Source organism: Podospora pseudocomata, chromosome 4, assembly GCF_035222375.1.
Source record: "Podospora pseudocomata strain CBS 415.72m chromosome 4, whole genome shotgun sequence".
Classification (NCBI taxonomy): Eukaryota; Fungi; Ascomycota; class Sordariomycetes; order Sordariales; family Podosporaceae; genus Podospora; species Podospora pseudocomata.
Window position 1 is genome coordinate 3,324,418 of NC_085888.1, and position 15,401 is coordinate 3,339,818.

The window sequence follows — 15,401 nt, forward strand, 5'->3', positions numbered from 1 at the left end:
GTTGGAACTTTCGAAAAGAAGGCGTCAATCTTGAAGTTGCCCCCTCTCTAATTTGCTCCATCAAATCGCTACTAGACTCTGGAATCCCACTAACAAGGTACCTATATTCACCAACTCTCAAAACCCCATGACCATCGATCAATCGCGTTTTGACTAACATACACCCAAAAAGGTCGCCGCTGGGTTCTTTCATCAACCATTTCAATTCTTCCTGCACTCTTATATTCTCAGACATCATGGACCTGGTTATTTCCAAATTCGGCCGAGGTAGTCATCAGTGATCAAATCGATGAATTTCCTTCCAAGCTGGTCGGTTTCCCGATCCGTGGCTCGGTGTTTAGAGCTGCCGTGGTGCTCACCCCATATGGGAGAAGGTGGGTACCTTATTTCCGTACCTCCGTGAGCAGACTAGGTATCTTTGAGAAAATCCAAGCAAAAGAAGTGTTCAAGCAGCAGAAGAAATTTGATATGCTTAGGTACTGACTGACTGTTGTAGTCTTGGGTTGCAACGCACTGAACGAAGCCATCATCACCGATAACGTACACCAGGTTGAACTTTTTGCGACCCAGTACCCTTATATGCTAAGGGAATATAACGTCTTGGGCAAAACTCCATTTCATCTCGCTGTTGGCAATCCGGAATGTTTACGTTTACTACTCGCTGCAACAAAAGAAACGTCGCTTTTCGATGAGATAGACAACCACGGTTAGACGCCACTAGCATGTGCCTTTACCTTAGCGGTAGAAAGGGCAAAAATCGCACTGCACCATCTCAATGTACCGATTGCATTTGTTCCCAATCAATACTTCTTCTCCTGGAAGCCGGGGCATCGCTTCATCTTTTCCGGGACGGTGGCACAAGCCGACCAGCCAAACATATTATCTGCAAGGCTTCCTATCACAGGCTTCTGAGCGAGGAAAATGGACTTATGCAGAATATTTCAAGCAGCAGAGAGAAATCCTGAAGGCTTTTGCGCTCCAGTCTCTTCCGCGCAGCAAGTGGGATGTTTTGGGCCTCACCAATCCTGATGTCCTGGACGCCAAAATTCCAGCTGTGGTCCAAGCCCTTAACGAACAGGGCACCGAGATACCTGATTTCGCGGAAAACTTCAAAACTGGCACCTACGAAGACCCGGGATACTACTTATCGTTGTATATGCTGCTAGGCAATCCTCACGACGCCGATATTTTCTGGGATCTCGGCTTTATGGATACATGCTTGCCATTGTTTCCAGGCTACGGGCATGACGGCTACAATTCACTCGACTGTCTGTACTGGCTTCATAACCACGGGGTAAATTTTCATTCACCTATCATTGATCCCTCTCTCGATGGCAGGATTTCTTTCCGTGCACATTTGGTGCTCTATAAGCTTGGATACTCACTCTCGTTTTGACGATTCGTGGGTCGGATTTGGTAATAAGCACTGGTTTCACCACATTCTCACCAACGTACCATCTGAGTCGACTCTTTCCAGAGACAATTGCCAATGTCGCTGTACCCGCCAAGGCTGCACATCTTTGACCTTTCTGTTAAAGGGTTTTCACGCTCGTACGATCCATCCACTTCCCGTTGGTTCCCCTCCCATCACTTTCCTGCGACATTCGGAAGGAACTTTTGAGAGTGCTCACCACCAGGAGGTGGTTCTCCGGCTTGTGACCTTCCAGGCCTTTCAACTACCACACACTTGCTGCTATCCACGCCATAATTTCCTTTGCCATGTACCATACCCATTAAACTCAAGCCCTTCGAGTTCTTGTCAGGACAGCAGGTGCAGGTGGAAGCCACAATGCTCAGAAGAGTTATCTGAAATTAAAGCCGAACATCGTTTTGAATTCGTTTGCTTCGAGAAGCTTCTTGGTGAGCTCGAAACGGAACTTGAAATGATACTTGAGAATCCCAAAAAGAGCACTGAGGATATCCTTAATTCTTGGCAAATGGTCTGAGAACCCAGAATTATCAACGCCTTGGAGCAGCTCAACGGGAATAACTTGACAGATGATGAAATCTCAAGGGGGGAAAGTCTTGGTGTAGTGTGGGGTCCAGAACCTAACACAGAGATGTATGGCTGGGACCGAGACATCAATCCTTACGGGCATGATCCGTTTTCTGAGACTATGGATTATTGGTTCTACAACCTAGATCGTTTAGTTCCAGAGGTTCCCTGAACAGGATATAGTCGGTCGCCTCGACAGGCTATGGAAGAGTGGAACAAGGATAGAAAGGCCAAGGAAGGGTTGAAGTAACTGTTGTTGTTGACGCGCAGAGTTAAAACATGTATCCAGTAAGAGCTAAAGTTTTCAGGGTCATAACCTTGGGTATCACGAGAGACGCGAAACAGAATGTTAGAGCTTTCTATCTACTCACTTGACCAACGACGATCTACTGTGAATATGTGAGCCATGAAGAAGGTTACCAGTCCTCGCGGGTTCGCGAAGCCCATGTACAAGGGCCTCCGGATACCAATAGGTACCTAAGTAGGTAACTCAGTGTGATACGCGGTAACTTTCCCGAACATTCCGCAGTACGTAATAGAGATTCTTCTAGTTTGTCTTGGGTTGTTTCCCTAGCATTCGCTTCCCAAAGATCCTGCAGCAGGCATTCCATTCTATGCAACATGACAGATCTTGGCCTTGAGAGTTCTGCCCCACGCTCTGCCTCGATCTCGAAACTAAACGTAACAAGTGCAAAAAGCTCGCGATGATAGCCACGTGTAGAAAGCAATACCACAATACCCTCTAGCTTTAGCCACAGTTCCGGTATACACTCACAAAAATTCCTGGGTTGGCACTCGCGAACAATTCTCGAGCAATGCTAACAAGGGAAACTTGGAAATAATGATCAATGCTGCTCTGTGGCTTAAATCATATATTTACTTGTCTTAAACAGTTTTGTGACCGGTTGGGTCACCCACCTGGCAACAACAATCAATGACCAGGAAACAACAGTCAATAACTTGGATGTAACCCTAAGGTACCTTTACCTTATCCACTGTATGTATATATGCCGCTCCGGTACATTTTGGATACCATAAATGTATTCTTGGCTATCCATCTAGACCTGACAGCCACCCGCCATGTAACTTGAGGAAGTCGATAGCCTCACTTCCAGCTGTACACATGATGCCATCTTCTCTTTGGTCTCCTTGGCTTGTTACATAGCCAACTTCAACACCACATTATGTCTGGCCATGGGCATCTGAATTGTCCGGCTCAATACCGACTTCGGAGAAAGAACCAAGCGAAGATAAATACCTGGCAAATAGCCATCACCTTCAGCTGTCAAGTCATCCCTCAGTATCCTTCATCATCTCTCTCCATCCTGTCCCAAAAGGCAACCTTCAGCCACAACCATGAAGCTCACCACCCTCGTCCTCCTCGCCACTGGCGCTCTCGCCCTTCCCAACCCTATCCCTGCCCCTGAGGCCGCTCCTGAGGTCGTCAACATCACCGAGCGCGACATCGAGCCCCGCGCTGCATACTGGTAAGCACCTTTTCCTATCCTCTCCTCTTTTCCACCCCAATCAACTAACCTTACATCTTCAAGGACTTGGACCCCCTACAACGGCGCGTCCTCCTGCACCGGCACCCCCACAGCAGGCGGCGTGGTGGGCTACTCCAGCTCCCCCTGCCGCAACCAATACGGTGCCATCTCCCGCGTCAAGATCACGTCCGACTTCTGCACCGTCACCGCCTACAACAGCCCCAACTGCCCCAGCCGCGAGTTCGGTACCACCTACGGCTATGGCACCAACATTTGCGCTGGCGGAGTGGCATATCAGAGCTTCAAGGTCAACTGCGTTTGAGAGATAGACAGATGGCAAACCGTAATGATAGCACATGATAGATGGAACGTTCATATCCAACTCAAATACCCAACTATTTACCATTCGTATATGTAATGCTCGTGCCAACCTCCTCCCCTTAATCACTCCTAGGCCTCAACGTACAATTAACCCCCTTCGTCCTGTAAAACCACCGACTGCTATACCACCAAACCTCATTTGGGTCCTCCAGCTCAATGTCAAACGTCGACAGCAACGTAGGCACAAGCTTGTACACCTCCATCATACTCAAGTTCCTCCCAAGGCAGATCCTAGACCCACCACCAAATTGAAGCATGGCTTGATTCCACAGCTGCATCCTTTCCTTGTACTGGTCGTCATTCTCCCCATCCCGCTGCAGCCACCGGTCAGGGTAAAAATCATCGGCGTTCTCACCAAAGACCTTCTTGTTACGACCGACAATGTAAGGGTTCATACCGACCATTTGGCCACCTGGGACGACAGAGCCATCAGGGAGGACGAGGCCACCTTCGGGGACGATGCGCTCCATGATCATGGAAACAGCAGGGTGGTAACGGAGTGTTTCGTTGACAACGGCATCCAAGTAGGGGAGGGCACGGGCTTTGCTGTGGGCCGCGGGTTCGAAGGCCTTGAAGACAGAGCGGACTTCGGATTCGAGCTTTTTCCACACACGCTGGTCCTTGAGGGTGTAGTAGAAGAGGGCGCGCAGGGTGATGGCTGTGGTGTCGGCACCGGCGATCACTGTACGGTAGATCGTGTTAGCATCGAATTTCAAGGCAAGGTACATGACATGGGAGCGAGTCGAGACATACAGTTCAAGAGAAGATAACCAATAATCTTGCCCTCGTCAACGATCTCCGGGTGGGTCGACTTGGACTCGATAAAATACTGCAGAAAATCGGGCTTCTCGGGGTTGAACACCTTGTCCTCGCCCTTGAGACGGGCCGTCATCTTCTGGATGGCAATGTTGGTCACGTTGGAGATGTTGGGTGGGCCGAGAGGGTAGATGGGGTTCTTGTCGAGGATGTAATCGGTCCAGGGCATTTGGCCGCAGAGAGCCAGATAGTCAATGGACTGGTCGGCAACAGCGAGGGTGCCATCAAAGTCGTAGCCCTTGTCCATGTAGCCGAACTTGGTGCTGAAGGTGACGATACCGAGGAAATCCCAGGCATCTGAGCGTGTTAGAGTATGTTCATAGACAGGAAGGCAATGGCAGGGTCCAGACTCACAGTATCCTAGCCAGTCGCCAAAGTTGCAGACCTTCCTGGGCTCAACAAAACGTTTCTTGAGGTGTTGGAGCAAGTCGGCCACCACCTTGTCCATGTGTGCCTCCATAGCCAGCACGGCCGGGACCGAGTAGTGGCGCACAACAGGTCTCTTCAGTCTGGCATGCTCGACATTGTTGGTCTCGCTAAACATGTGGTAGGTGATCTTGCCATCGATGATAGAGCTGCTGTTTTTGTAGAAGTCGGACTTGACCCATTTGCCATCGGTGTTGTAGATGGTGCGAGAAAGCTCAGGGAAGTCAAGGTCCAGGAGATTTGGTCCTATTCTGACAATGGGGCCGTATTTCTCATGTAACTTCTTCATTGTCTGGGCATACTCGGCCCCGTAGACCTTGGATAACCGCCACATATTTGTCCATCCTGGTCAAGACATGTCAGCTGTCATTCTGACGGGAACAATGACGTGCATTTGCTTGTGCTTGAGGGAGCCGACAGACCTGCTAAAAATGGCCCGGGATACTTCTTCAACGGTGAGGTCTGGTAGGCGACAAAGAACCACAAAAAGCAAGCGATGGAAGGGGCAACCACCAGAAGGGTCAGCTTGCTGCTTTGAGCAGCGGTGAGGACAGTGTTCCAATCCCAGTCCAGCGTTGCGCCGGTTGGCACGGGGCCGCTGGCTGATGACGAAGCTGAAGCCATGGTTCCTCCCTGTTTGAAAATGTCTCGAGAGAAGAGGGTGAGGGAGAGACGGGGAGGCCGGTAGCGAGTTTTGTGACCGGGCAGCCGTGGGCTCGGAGATGTTATGAAGGTTCATCAGGGAGACAGCATTCGGATGCGGGGGTCCCAACAGGAACTGGCCATCTTCTTGGCCTCCCCCCAATTTGTGCTCTAGTGTATTAAAGTATTGGATGGGTGGATGGATGGATGGTGTTGCAATGCAGCCCGACTCCAGTTTGGAAAGGTCGACCTGCTGGAATCATTGATCGTCGTCGGGAAGTGTGGCCGAGGTGGATGGATATCATCTGCAGTTGGACGCACTGTGTGGCGTTGTGCACCCCTGCCCCGGTTAGTTGTTGATTCAAACTGTCAGCGGCTGTTAACCAACGGCCCCACAAGCCGACCAACGGCGGGATCCAATCCCCGGGCCTTGTTTGATAAATAAACTTTCTTTTCCCAGCTGTGCCAGTACAATTCGGGCAAGGCTCCCCTCTCCGAGCCATGGGGGTCGCGGAAGCGAAAGACCAGCCCAAAAGAGACTCCCCTTTCAGGGCTTAGTGTTCGATAGCGGATTGGCACTGTGGCCTGTATGGATAGCAATCTCATTATCTCGTGTTTCTGATGTGTCGAGGAAAATGCCGATCCGATGGTGCTTTTGTGTACAGATACCTCGTGAAGAAATGGAGACGATATGGCCCAAATGTTATGATGAGATACTGTGAAACAGAAGGCCATAAACCGACATTCATCATCCCACGTGGAAACAAACGTCAGAACCATAGATCCGGTTACTGCGGGGGAGATAACTTAAACAGCACACAGCATATTGGGGAACATGTGCTTCCCCTCGGAAATCCATTGGCCGAATCTGAAATGTCTCGGCCGGTTGTTGGAAGGAGGAAAGGGGCCCAAGAGACTGGGAGAAGGTTTCACTCTCGCTTTCATCTCCCAGCCGTGCCACCGTTCTTTTTTTTTCTCCGGCACGGCATTTTCACCCACCACCCATGTGCTGCGCCGCTAGACTGCTGCGGTACCGTAGCATCGTAGCATCTGTCTCTTGCAGGTCGGCACTGTGCTTTATGCGTCCATATCTTCAACACCTATTGTCTCTGATGCGGGCTGGATCATGGATGTCATGCCGTTTGAGTCCCTCCCTCCGCCATCCGGTCTGGACCTCACAATCTCACTAGTCTCGTAATGTCTATGGTCATCGTGCCAATAAAAACAAAGCAAATACGGAGTATTGCGCTATCAGCTCGGGGTGCACGGGTGGCTTTCGTGGGAGCTTACCATTGGCCCGGACGATCCGTTCCTGGACCCGGCCGGGTGCTCTGCCGGAGTGGGGCCTGTCGTGCAACCTGTCATGACAATGGAACGTCGTTGTCTGAGCGCAATCCCCAGACGGAAGAGGACGAGCAAGTCAGTATGGAATTGGAGACGATCAATGCACCGCTATTCACATGAAGATGCTCAGGTTTAGGTTTTTCATCGGGCATACAGGATCGATAGGTCTATTCGCAGGAAGGAGCATGAACTTCACTCACCGACATTTGATGGTTCTTCAGTGGCGGTTGGAGAAATGTCCGACATCCTGGCCTGCAGAAACGTAAACCAATGATTTAGTCAGTCACCATTCGTGCTTCTGCAACGACTTTCTTTTTCACCTGCACCAGAATAATGCCAGAAGACTCCAGGGGGTCAAGCCACGTACTGGTCACTCGTGGGGGGTCTGACTGGCCGCTGACAGTCTCTTCAAGCCACAGGCCAGCTTGGCGACCTCATGCGTTTGGCAGCATACAGAGAGCACCACGTTGACCTTCAGGCACGGGATTGATGGTCTGGACCCTGGAAATGGTGCCATCTTCAAAGGCTCAGCACCCTCTCCACTAGTTCCACTATGCCTGAGGCTGGTTGTCTTTGCGAGGTCGTCGACAGGAGGTACAGATGATGCTGAAGGTCGATTCCTTCTACGAATATGATGAAGGCCGTAGTGGACCACAGCACTCTCCCCAGAACGATCAGGCGTCCCGCAAGTCAAGACAGGTTCGCTCGGAACCCAACCCCGGTGCCAAACCCTTGGTATTCGCATTTCACGCCCCCCTGCCAGTGCAACACGCCCAAGTTGATCGACACCGAATTCGAGAGCAAAAGCAACACAAGCAAGCCGGAGAAGACACGGCCTGCATGTTTCGAAACTCGCAAAGAGTTCCTCCGCCGCCCGCCTGCTTCTTGAACCTCTCTCTGTGAGGCTGATCCCCCCCTTTCTGGCCGTTGAGCCATATGTAAACCCAACCTAATCTTCAGACATTGCGTGCCTGGGTTTGGGGGTCCAATGGTGGCGTTCGGTGTCTTATTTCTTTACCTTCGCATGCGACACTCGTGGACGCTTGGATGAGGCTCTATTAACCCGGGCACTCCTCCCGCGTTTTGTCACAACTGGTCTCGACTCGTTAGAGACTTGTTACTCGTCTTTGTTCAGTTTCCTCGCGCCTTGAATCTGACATTGTCTCCCACCCATTCCATCAGTTGTGATGACGCTCAAAGGTGACGCCGTGTGGGCGTTGGGGGTGATGTGGTTTTTGTGTACCCTGGTGTTCTTGCTGATGTGCCTCCGACTGTACACCCGCATCGTCTGCTTGTCGTCTTATGGACTTGACGACCACATCTACATTGTGGCCTTTGTAAGTGGACTTTCTGATCGTGTGGAATGATAGACATAGACTAACAACACCACTACTTAGATCTTTCTCCTCATCTTCACCATCTTTACCCACCTCTCGGGAACCGTGGGCTTTGGGCAGACGATGGAGGAAATCGGCGACATGGAACTAGTAGTGAAAGCCACTTTGTACGAGTGTATCGGTCAAGGCTTTGCCATCGTCGGTATGGCCATCGCCAAGGCGTCTCTGGGTACTTTCTTGCTCCGTCTCGTCACTGTGAGGTGGCACAGAATCGCCATTTGGTCGGCCCTGGGGCTCGTGAGCGGCGCCTCCATTGCCCAAGTTCTGTGCTTCTGGCTCTCATGCGTTCCCGTCAACTACGTATACGACCGCCGCATCGAGGGGGGCTATTGCCCCATCGACACAAGGCCGACTTCTTATCTTCTCTGCAGTATGTCTTGACCACTTGAACTGATGTAGTGGAGCAAAATGTTGACCTGTGCACCTACCTTTAGCTTCCACCATCGTCGTCGACTTCTTTTTCGCTCTCTTTCCCTGGTTAATCGTCATGCCCTTACAAATGCCCAAACGCGAAAAGTTCACCATCGCCGGTAGCATGAGTCTCGGCTTGATGTAAGTTCACCCCTCACCCAGAGCACCTGGCTCGGAGTCCTCTGACCTTTCTGTTCCCAGTGCTGCCGCAGCTGGCATCGTTCGCACCTTCGAAGTCGAAGGCCTCTACACAGCCTCGTACCTCAAGGACTCCGTCGGTCTCATCGTCTGGTCCTCCGCCGAGATGGCCATCACCCTCATCTGCATCGGCATTCCCGTCTGTCGTCCCCTCTACAAGCGCGCCTTCCGACGTCTCCTCGGCGAGAGCACCAGCGGCTACCACAAGCAATCCGGCGGCAAGGACGGTCAAGGGTCCTCTCACGCTCTGCAAACCATCGGCGGTGGCGTTCTGGGCTCCGACGGCAAACCGATCTCAAAGAAGCTTGCGCAATCGCAGCAGGTATCTGCCAATAAGGATGGTCGCACCACGGTTACAGGGCAGAATGAGAGCACAGATGATATCAGCTTTACGGATGTCAAGTTGGGCGTTGATGGGCCATTTACACGGACGACGGTGGGGAGGGGGTGCGACGGGAGTGTAGGCAACGGGAACAGCTCTGATGAGGAGATCCTCAATGAGTACAGGCGGAGTCAGATGGACGACCACAACAGGCGCGTGGTGAGGGTGGATGTTGAGACGGGAAGGGTGCAACATGGGGAGCACAGTCAGGCGCACAATCACAACGGTATCATGATTACAGAAACCTACCGAGTGGAAAGGTCCTGATTGGAGATGAAAATGTCAGGGGAGAGAGAAGCACGGTCGTGGGTTGACGTGTGAGGCAGTCCGTCAACCTGCAGTGGGATGGCACAGGGAAAAAGGGCATGGGATATTCGGTCGTTACTTGAGGCATTATAGAGAGTTTGGAGTTTGGTAATATCGGGTACATGATACATACCTCACCTGCATGGCTCTGGGGTTGTATGATCTAAACACACACGTAAACAGTACATATGGGAGACGCACCATTCCTCTCGTTGTCTCTTCCGTCTTCCTGATGCTTGTGGAAGGGTCCTCCAACACCGTATTTGTCGTAGCCCTAGGTACGAGAATGGGGCGGTTGTGCCTGCATTTGACTTGCTACAGAATCCTCAAGTGAACAAGAACGCTCCTTTTTGGAGTCAATAATTCAATTTCTCGATTCACCTGGACTTCCAACATTATAAAAAGCACGCCGTCCCTTTCTAATCCATCCTCACGGGCGTCACGAACCAGAAAACCGCCACACTCATCCTCATGTCAATCCCATCACACGAGCAACCATCACGACTCAAAACACAAGTTGAACTCCCCCCTCAACACTCACTTTACCACTGTTTACTCGACAACATGGCGATACTTGACCTCATTTGCCTCTTGGTATTTTACGCATCTTTTGTATGGGTCATCGTCTACATTCTCCGCCAAGCCATAAGTCCGAAGTAGCTCACGATCGGGAACCGAAGAGATTCAGAAGGTTACGCCGAATGGGCTGCCAAACGTGAGCAAAGAATTCACGCATAACTGCCCGGTTGAGCCATGTCCTAACGTGAGCGCAGAAAGAAAATAAATATTCGAGGGATCGATGGAGTGACTGGATGGTCGCAGAGGTATTCATGGACCGATGAGGAGAACGGAGAGATCCTCACATAACAATTTCGTGGGATGATGAGTTCTAAGCATCCGCAGCAAGCTTGCTGGGTGATCGGGCACCTTTTTCTTGACAAACGGAAGACAGCAAATACCAAGGACAACCTTTGTGAGACATAAGCCTATCGTCAGCAGACCAAATCGGGTACGAGTAGCCTTCATTTCGACATGATCCCCCTTGTCATACTTGCACCCCTCGGATGGTTGACTGCCGTTGCCATCGAGTACTCTTTTTCGGACCTTCCGTAAGGTTCATTAGCAAGAGAGACGGGTTAACTGCATGGCCCAAGCATCTGAAGTAAGAGGTGAGCGCGCTACAGAGTACGTAGAGCCTGAAGTAACCATCATAGAGTTGGACTTTTTGTAAGTGGAATGATTGATGCTCGGGGCAGCACGGATAAAGTCTCCTTGTATGATCAAACACTTTCTGATTCGAATCAAGAAACAAGTCATGCTGTATAGGTACTTTCTTGGTGCATATCTGTGAGGTTGTGCATAGTCGTGAAGCTATGCATATCTATGAGCTTATGCGCATCTTGTGTATGGTGTGCACTACTATGTGGTGACATAAATAGATGCTGTCGAATTACATACTGTCATAACTTTGTGTATACGCTGCTGCATAAAACTTATGAATATCATCCACCACCTTTTCTTTTGCCCAACCATTCTCTCTTGTCCTTGCGTAAGACTAACCCGTCTCTCATTCGATTGTAATGCGCTCATACCCTTGACCTCGAGATCTCTCTCGTGAGTTACCGGTCTCGACGGGAGCAGCACCCTTCCCCCGTCTCAGAAACCTCAGTACGCGAGATGCTTCTTCATCAGTCCTTGGGTCGGTCCACATGCGGCGTTTGCGACTCTTGCTTCTGTCGGTGGGTGTTTCCTGCATAACCCCGGAAACCTCATCCGCAGCGATTGTCTTTCCATTTACCTTGCTTTTGTTTTCCGTAGTTTTTGAGGCACCGACCACTGTGTCCTGGTCAGAGTCATACTCCGGCCGGCCGCTGTTGTCAAACATATCTTCTAGGTTCTTCCCGCTAGGTTTATGTCGAGATGGCAGCGGTGTCGGCATCGACTCTTCAGCCATGGCTTCGAGGTCACTGGCAGGCATCACGCGCGGCTGGTCTTGTCTCTCAGCACCCCCACCAATCCGGAGCGCAGACACCGTTTGAACCATCTTATCCACCAAACTCTTCACGTCCATCGCCCCCAGCGTCTTCCCCTCCCCCTCCCCAGCCTCCCCCCGTTTTTTCACCCCCATATCCCTCCCCTTCACCGTCCCCGTCGACCCCACAGATGGACTCCTCCCCCTCCCCGTAGAGTCAAAGCTCCTCACACTCCCCGCCGGACTCACCCCCCTCCCCCGTCTACTTCTGCTCCTCTTCCTCCCCTCCCTCTCCTCCTCCCTACTCCTCCACCCATATCGACTCCTCCTCACAGTCCTGACCCCCGCAAACTCCATATTCTCCTCACATCCCCCGCTGATACAAGCATCACACAGCCGCGAGGAAATAAACGCCTCCCTTTCATACGTCACTTGGTGGCCAGCAGGGCACAGCCCGCCCATGTCGAGCACATCGCCGGGGTTGAAGCCTCCGGAGTGGAGGTAGTCGTCGCAGAACTTGTAGGCGGCGCAGTGCTGGCTGTAGACGATGCTGTGGGAGCTTTTGGACAGGTGGGCTTTCAGAGGGTTGGTGGTGGGGCGGCGGGTGAAGGTGTAGTTGAAGTCGGGGGGGTGGATGTCGAATTGGAGGTAGAAGGAGGTTGAAGGGGCGTGGAAGATGCAGGGGCACCTGGGGAGGAAGTCAGCGGGCGATGGGGAGGAGAAGGAGAGTAAGTGGGGTGGGTGGCATCCATACCAAAAGTCGTAGATGGTTCCTTCACACATTTTGAGGGTAGTTGTGATGAGTGGGTGATGGACGTCTCTAAGGAAATGGGAGTCGCTCGTGATGTGAATGGAAGGGTCGAAAAGGGTCGAGGATACCGGCCACAACGTGAAGAGGTCGAGTGCAACCCGATTGTTGAAGGTCTAGAAGGTAAAGTGCCTAATTTTTGCGGCTCGTAAAGCATCAACGTTGGGACTGAGGATGTTGTTGAAGCTGTGAGATCCATCTGAGCGGCTTCAGGATGTGCGTAGAAGAAAAAAAGTCGCGGAAAGTCGCCATTCAAGTAAGATGTTGAGATTGTTGGTCGAAAGTTGCTGTTGACCAGAAGTGCGAGCGGTAGGCTTTTCGCGTCGTTCGATTCCAGTCGCCAAAGCATCTGCGACGAAGGCACCCGACGCTCTGCAGCTCAATGCCTGACGCGAAGGCCAACTTGAGCAACTGATTCCAATGTCGCTAGGCCAAGTGACGCGGAGTCTCTCCTGCGTAGGTCATCATGGCAGCGCGCGCGTCACAGGTGAATTCACTGTTTTCGCCAGGTTCTGACAAATAAGGCAGCAATTGGATTAATTGGGGCTTTGCAATGCGACTTGAGTACTGCTTGTCCAAGAAGTGAAAACTCTGTCTTGATTTCTCCTGGATGCAGGGTCTGTGATATCTGAGTTCGATGGTATGCTTTCAAATTGCGTTGAATTCACAGCCCTATGGGGATATGGCTGGCATGGGAGGCGTGGGAGGCGTGGGAGGCGTGGGAGGCGTGGGAGGCTTTTGTAGAACGCCATGTGGCCAGGCCCTTGTAATCTTTTCCTGGACTCTAGTACGGTGTTCATGGTTTGATCAATACCTATCCACAAACCTCAGCAACGCAGTGAGTCACACGATGATTCTCCTGCTGTTCAAACAAGATGGGGACAGTCTTGGTTGTACACACACACAATACGCTTTCACGATAGCAGTACGGAGCTGGAAACTTTACTTCATCATATCATTATTGATTGTCTGATAAAAGCTAAGCGAAATGCAGTACCCATGTGCCCAAACTCAACCCTCTACTTCCTGAGAGCCTCCCTCCTGCTAGTGCTCTGAGGGTCGTAGTAAGGCTTCTCACCCAGACTGACAGCTCTGCTCCCCTTGCGCTCGCCCAGCCCGTCCTCAAAAACATAATCGGGGGTGGCCGCGTGGTAAACACTCCTGTTGTCCCAAATGGCAACATCATTCACATCCTTCCACTTGAAGCGGACTTGCAAATCATGGTTTTCGACAATGAGCTGGACGAACCAGTCAAGGAAGTGCTTGCTCTCCTCATCAGAGAGGCCATGGATGCGCTTGACGTGGTGTCCGACAGCAAAGACTGACTTCCAGCCGGTGACTGGGTTGGTGCGGATCACGGGGTGGATGGCCTCGAGGACATCGCCGACATTCTCGGGGGCGCCACGCTCGCCGGAGTAGATGCTGAAGCCGTTTCGCTTGGCGGCATCGGTGAAGAGTGGCTGGGCATAGTAGGCTGTGAGGGTATCGAGGAAGCCGCGGAGCTTAGGGGAGATTCTGTCGTAGAGCTCATAGCCAGAGGCCCAGAGGGTGTCTGTATTCATCCAGTCAGCGACATCTCTTGTGGCATCTATGCAGTCCAGAGGTTTGCTTACCACCACCGGTCTTGGGCAGCTGTGTCAGCTTGAGAAGAGCATAATCGCTGGGAATAGGTTCGAAGGTGATATCCGAGTGCCACTGGCCTTTTCCGGACTGGCGATGTCTGCCACCGTTCCATGCGCTGGCGAAGCGATCGGCGTAGAGCTTCTTGGCTTGCTCTGAGGAGATGACGCTGATCTCGTCGTCCTTGCCACCATGCTCACGCGCAGCGTTGCTGATGGGATGGATGTGAAGACCGGAAGTCTCTGGCTTTCCAGAAAGCTGGCCGAGACGCTGGACCAACTCCTTTTGAAGATCGTCAGTCAAGCCCTCCTGTTTCCGAAAGAAGACAACACCACGTCGAGAGACTAATCTGGGTCAGCAACATGTTTCTCATCGGAGTCTCATGGATACGATACTCACTGGTAATGGCAAGATCACGAAGCAGCTCATCCGAGTTTGGAGCACGGAGGAGCTTGACGAGGTCGACGTTGGAATATTCCCTTCCGATCACAGGGGTAACATCGAAGGAGTCAAAGACCTCAAGGGCGCCACTGAGCTTCAGAGGCTCCTTGTGGTACGTGTAGAGCTCTGGGAGTTCTTCCTCTTGAACTTGGACACCCTTGTCCTCGACAACCTCTGGCACTTGCTCCTTATTCTGGACTGGAATGACCTTCTCCTTGATCTCTTCCACAGTTTGTTGGACTGTATCGACTGCCGAGGGAGACATGATGAAGTGCGAGGTGCGTGGAGATTGATCAAGTTGAAACTTTGTGATGTGAAGCTTTGGGTTTGTTGGTGGATGGCAATCAGACGGATTATCTGCTGTCTTTATAGACGGACAGCATCCCATGGCCTCGAATACATCATAATGGCGTCAAAGAGACTCTTCTTCACGAGCCATCTTTATCTCCGAGATGGCACACTCGCAGAGCACGCCAGCCTGCGATATCACTCTGAAGATGTCCCTCTATCTGACATGGACCAATCGCATGTTAAGAAGGGCCTCGCCCACCACTTCCTGACTGTATTCCTGGCTCTTAGTGGTCAAGCTCCCCAAAAATGCATGGTGTAAAACGCTTGCTCTCTGACGTGCGGCGGAGTATGCTGGCACGGCGGCGACATGGTAATCGTGTGCGAATTTCCGTGCTGCTGGGACCGTACTGCGTATAATCCGTAGCATCAAGGCGTGCTTCCCCCCCCCCGTCCGTCTACCTTATATCGGCAGCATTGTTAGGG

At 51.7% G+C, this 15,401-nt stretch overlaps 6 protein-coding genes across 6 annotated transcripts; 3 read left to right on the forward strand and 3 right to left on the reverse strand.

Annotated features, from left to right (window-relative positions):
• Positions 1-289: 289 nt before the first annotated feature.
• QC762_0071520 (uncharacterized protein) lies at positions 290-2,329 on the forward strand (the record flags this gene model as incomplete). The annotated part of the gene is made up of 2 exons (XM_062883745.1): positions 290-374; positions 497-2,329. The coding sequence occupies 2 exons, from the start codon at positions 290-292 to the stop codon at positions 709-711; spliced, it is 300 nt and encodes a 99-aa protein (XP_062743981.1). The 3' UTR covers positions 712-2,329.
• A 742-nt stretch (positions 2,330-3,071) lies between these two features.
• On the forward strand, positions 3,072-3,894 carry QC762_405503 (uncharacterized protein). Its single transcript, XM_062890005.1, has 2 exons — positions 3,072-3,483; positions 3,547-3,894. The coding sequence occupies exons 1-2, from the start codon at positions 3,353-3,355 to the stop codon at positions 3,803-3,805; spliced, it is 390 nt and encodes a 129-aa protein (XP_062743982.1). The 5' UTR covers positions 3,072-3,352; the 3' UTR covers positions 3,806-3,894.
• QC762_405500 (uncharacterized protein) lies at positions 3,848-6,606 on the reverse strand. Its single transcript, XM_062890004.1, has 4 exons — positions 5,529-6,606; positions 5,035-5,451; positions 4,618-4,977; positions 3,848-4,546 (listed from the first exon to the last, which is right to left on the reverse strand). The coding sequence occupies exons 1-4, from the start codon at positions 5,728-5,730 to the stop codon at positions 3,924-3,926; spliced, it is 1,602 nt and encodes a 533-aa protein (XP_062743983.1). The 5' UTR covers positions 5,731-6,606; the 3' UTR covers positions 3,848-3,923.
• A 743-nt stretch (positions 6,607-7,349) lies between these two features.
• QC762_405490 (uncharacterized protein) lies at positions 7,350-10,766 on the forward strand. The gene is made up of 7 exons (XM_062890003.1): positions 7,350-7,370; positions 7,506-8,429; positions 8,490-8,859; positions 8,924-9,041; positions 9,102-10,501; positions 10,563-10,610; positions 10,690-10,766. The coding sequence occupies exons 2-5, from the start codon at positions 8,280-8,282 to the stop codon at positions 9,745-9,747; spliced, it is 1,284 nt and encodes a 427-aa protein (XP_062743984.1). The 5' UTR covers positions 7,350-7,370; positions 7,506-8,279; the 3' UTR covers positions 9,748-10,501; positions 10,563-10,610; positions 10,690-10,766.
• Positions 10,767-11,353: 587 nt separating this feature from the next.
• Positions 11,354-12,541, reverse strand: QC762_0071560 (uncharacterized protein; the record flags this gene model as incomplete). Its single annotated transcript, XM_062883746.1, has 2 exons — positions 11,354-12,446; positions 12,513-12,541. 2 exons carry the CDS (start codon positions 12,539-12,541, stop codon positions 11,354-11,356), a joined length of 1,122 nt encoding a protein of 373 aa, XP_062743985.1.
• A 1,044-nt stretch (positions 12,542-13,585) lies between these two features.
• QC762_405480 (uncharacterized protein) lies at positions 13,586-15,015 on the reverse strand (the record flags this gene model as incomplete). The annotated part of the gene is made up of 3 exons (XM_062890002.1): positions 13,586-14,118; positions 14,180-14,530; positions 14,586-15,015. 3 exons carry the CDS (start codon positions 15,013-15,015, stop codon positions 13,586-13,588), a joined length of 1,314 nt encoding a protein of 437 aa, XP_062743986.1.
• Between the last annotated feature and the right edge of the window lie 386 nt (positions 15,016-15,401).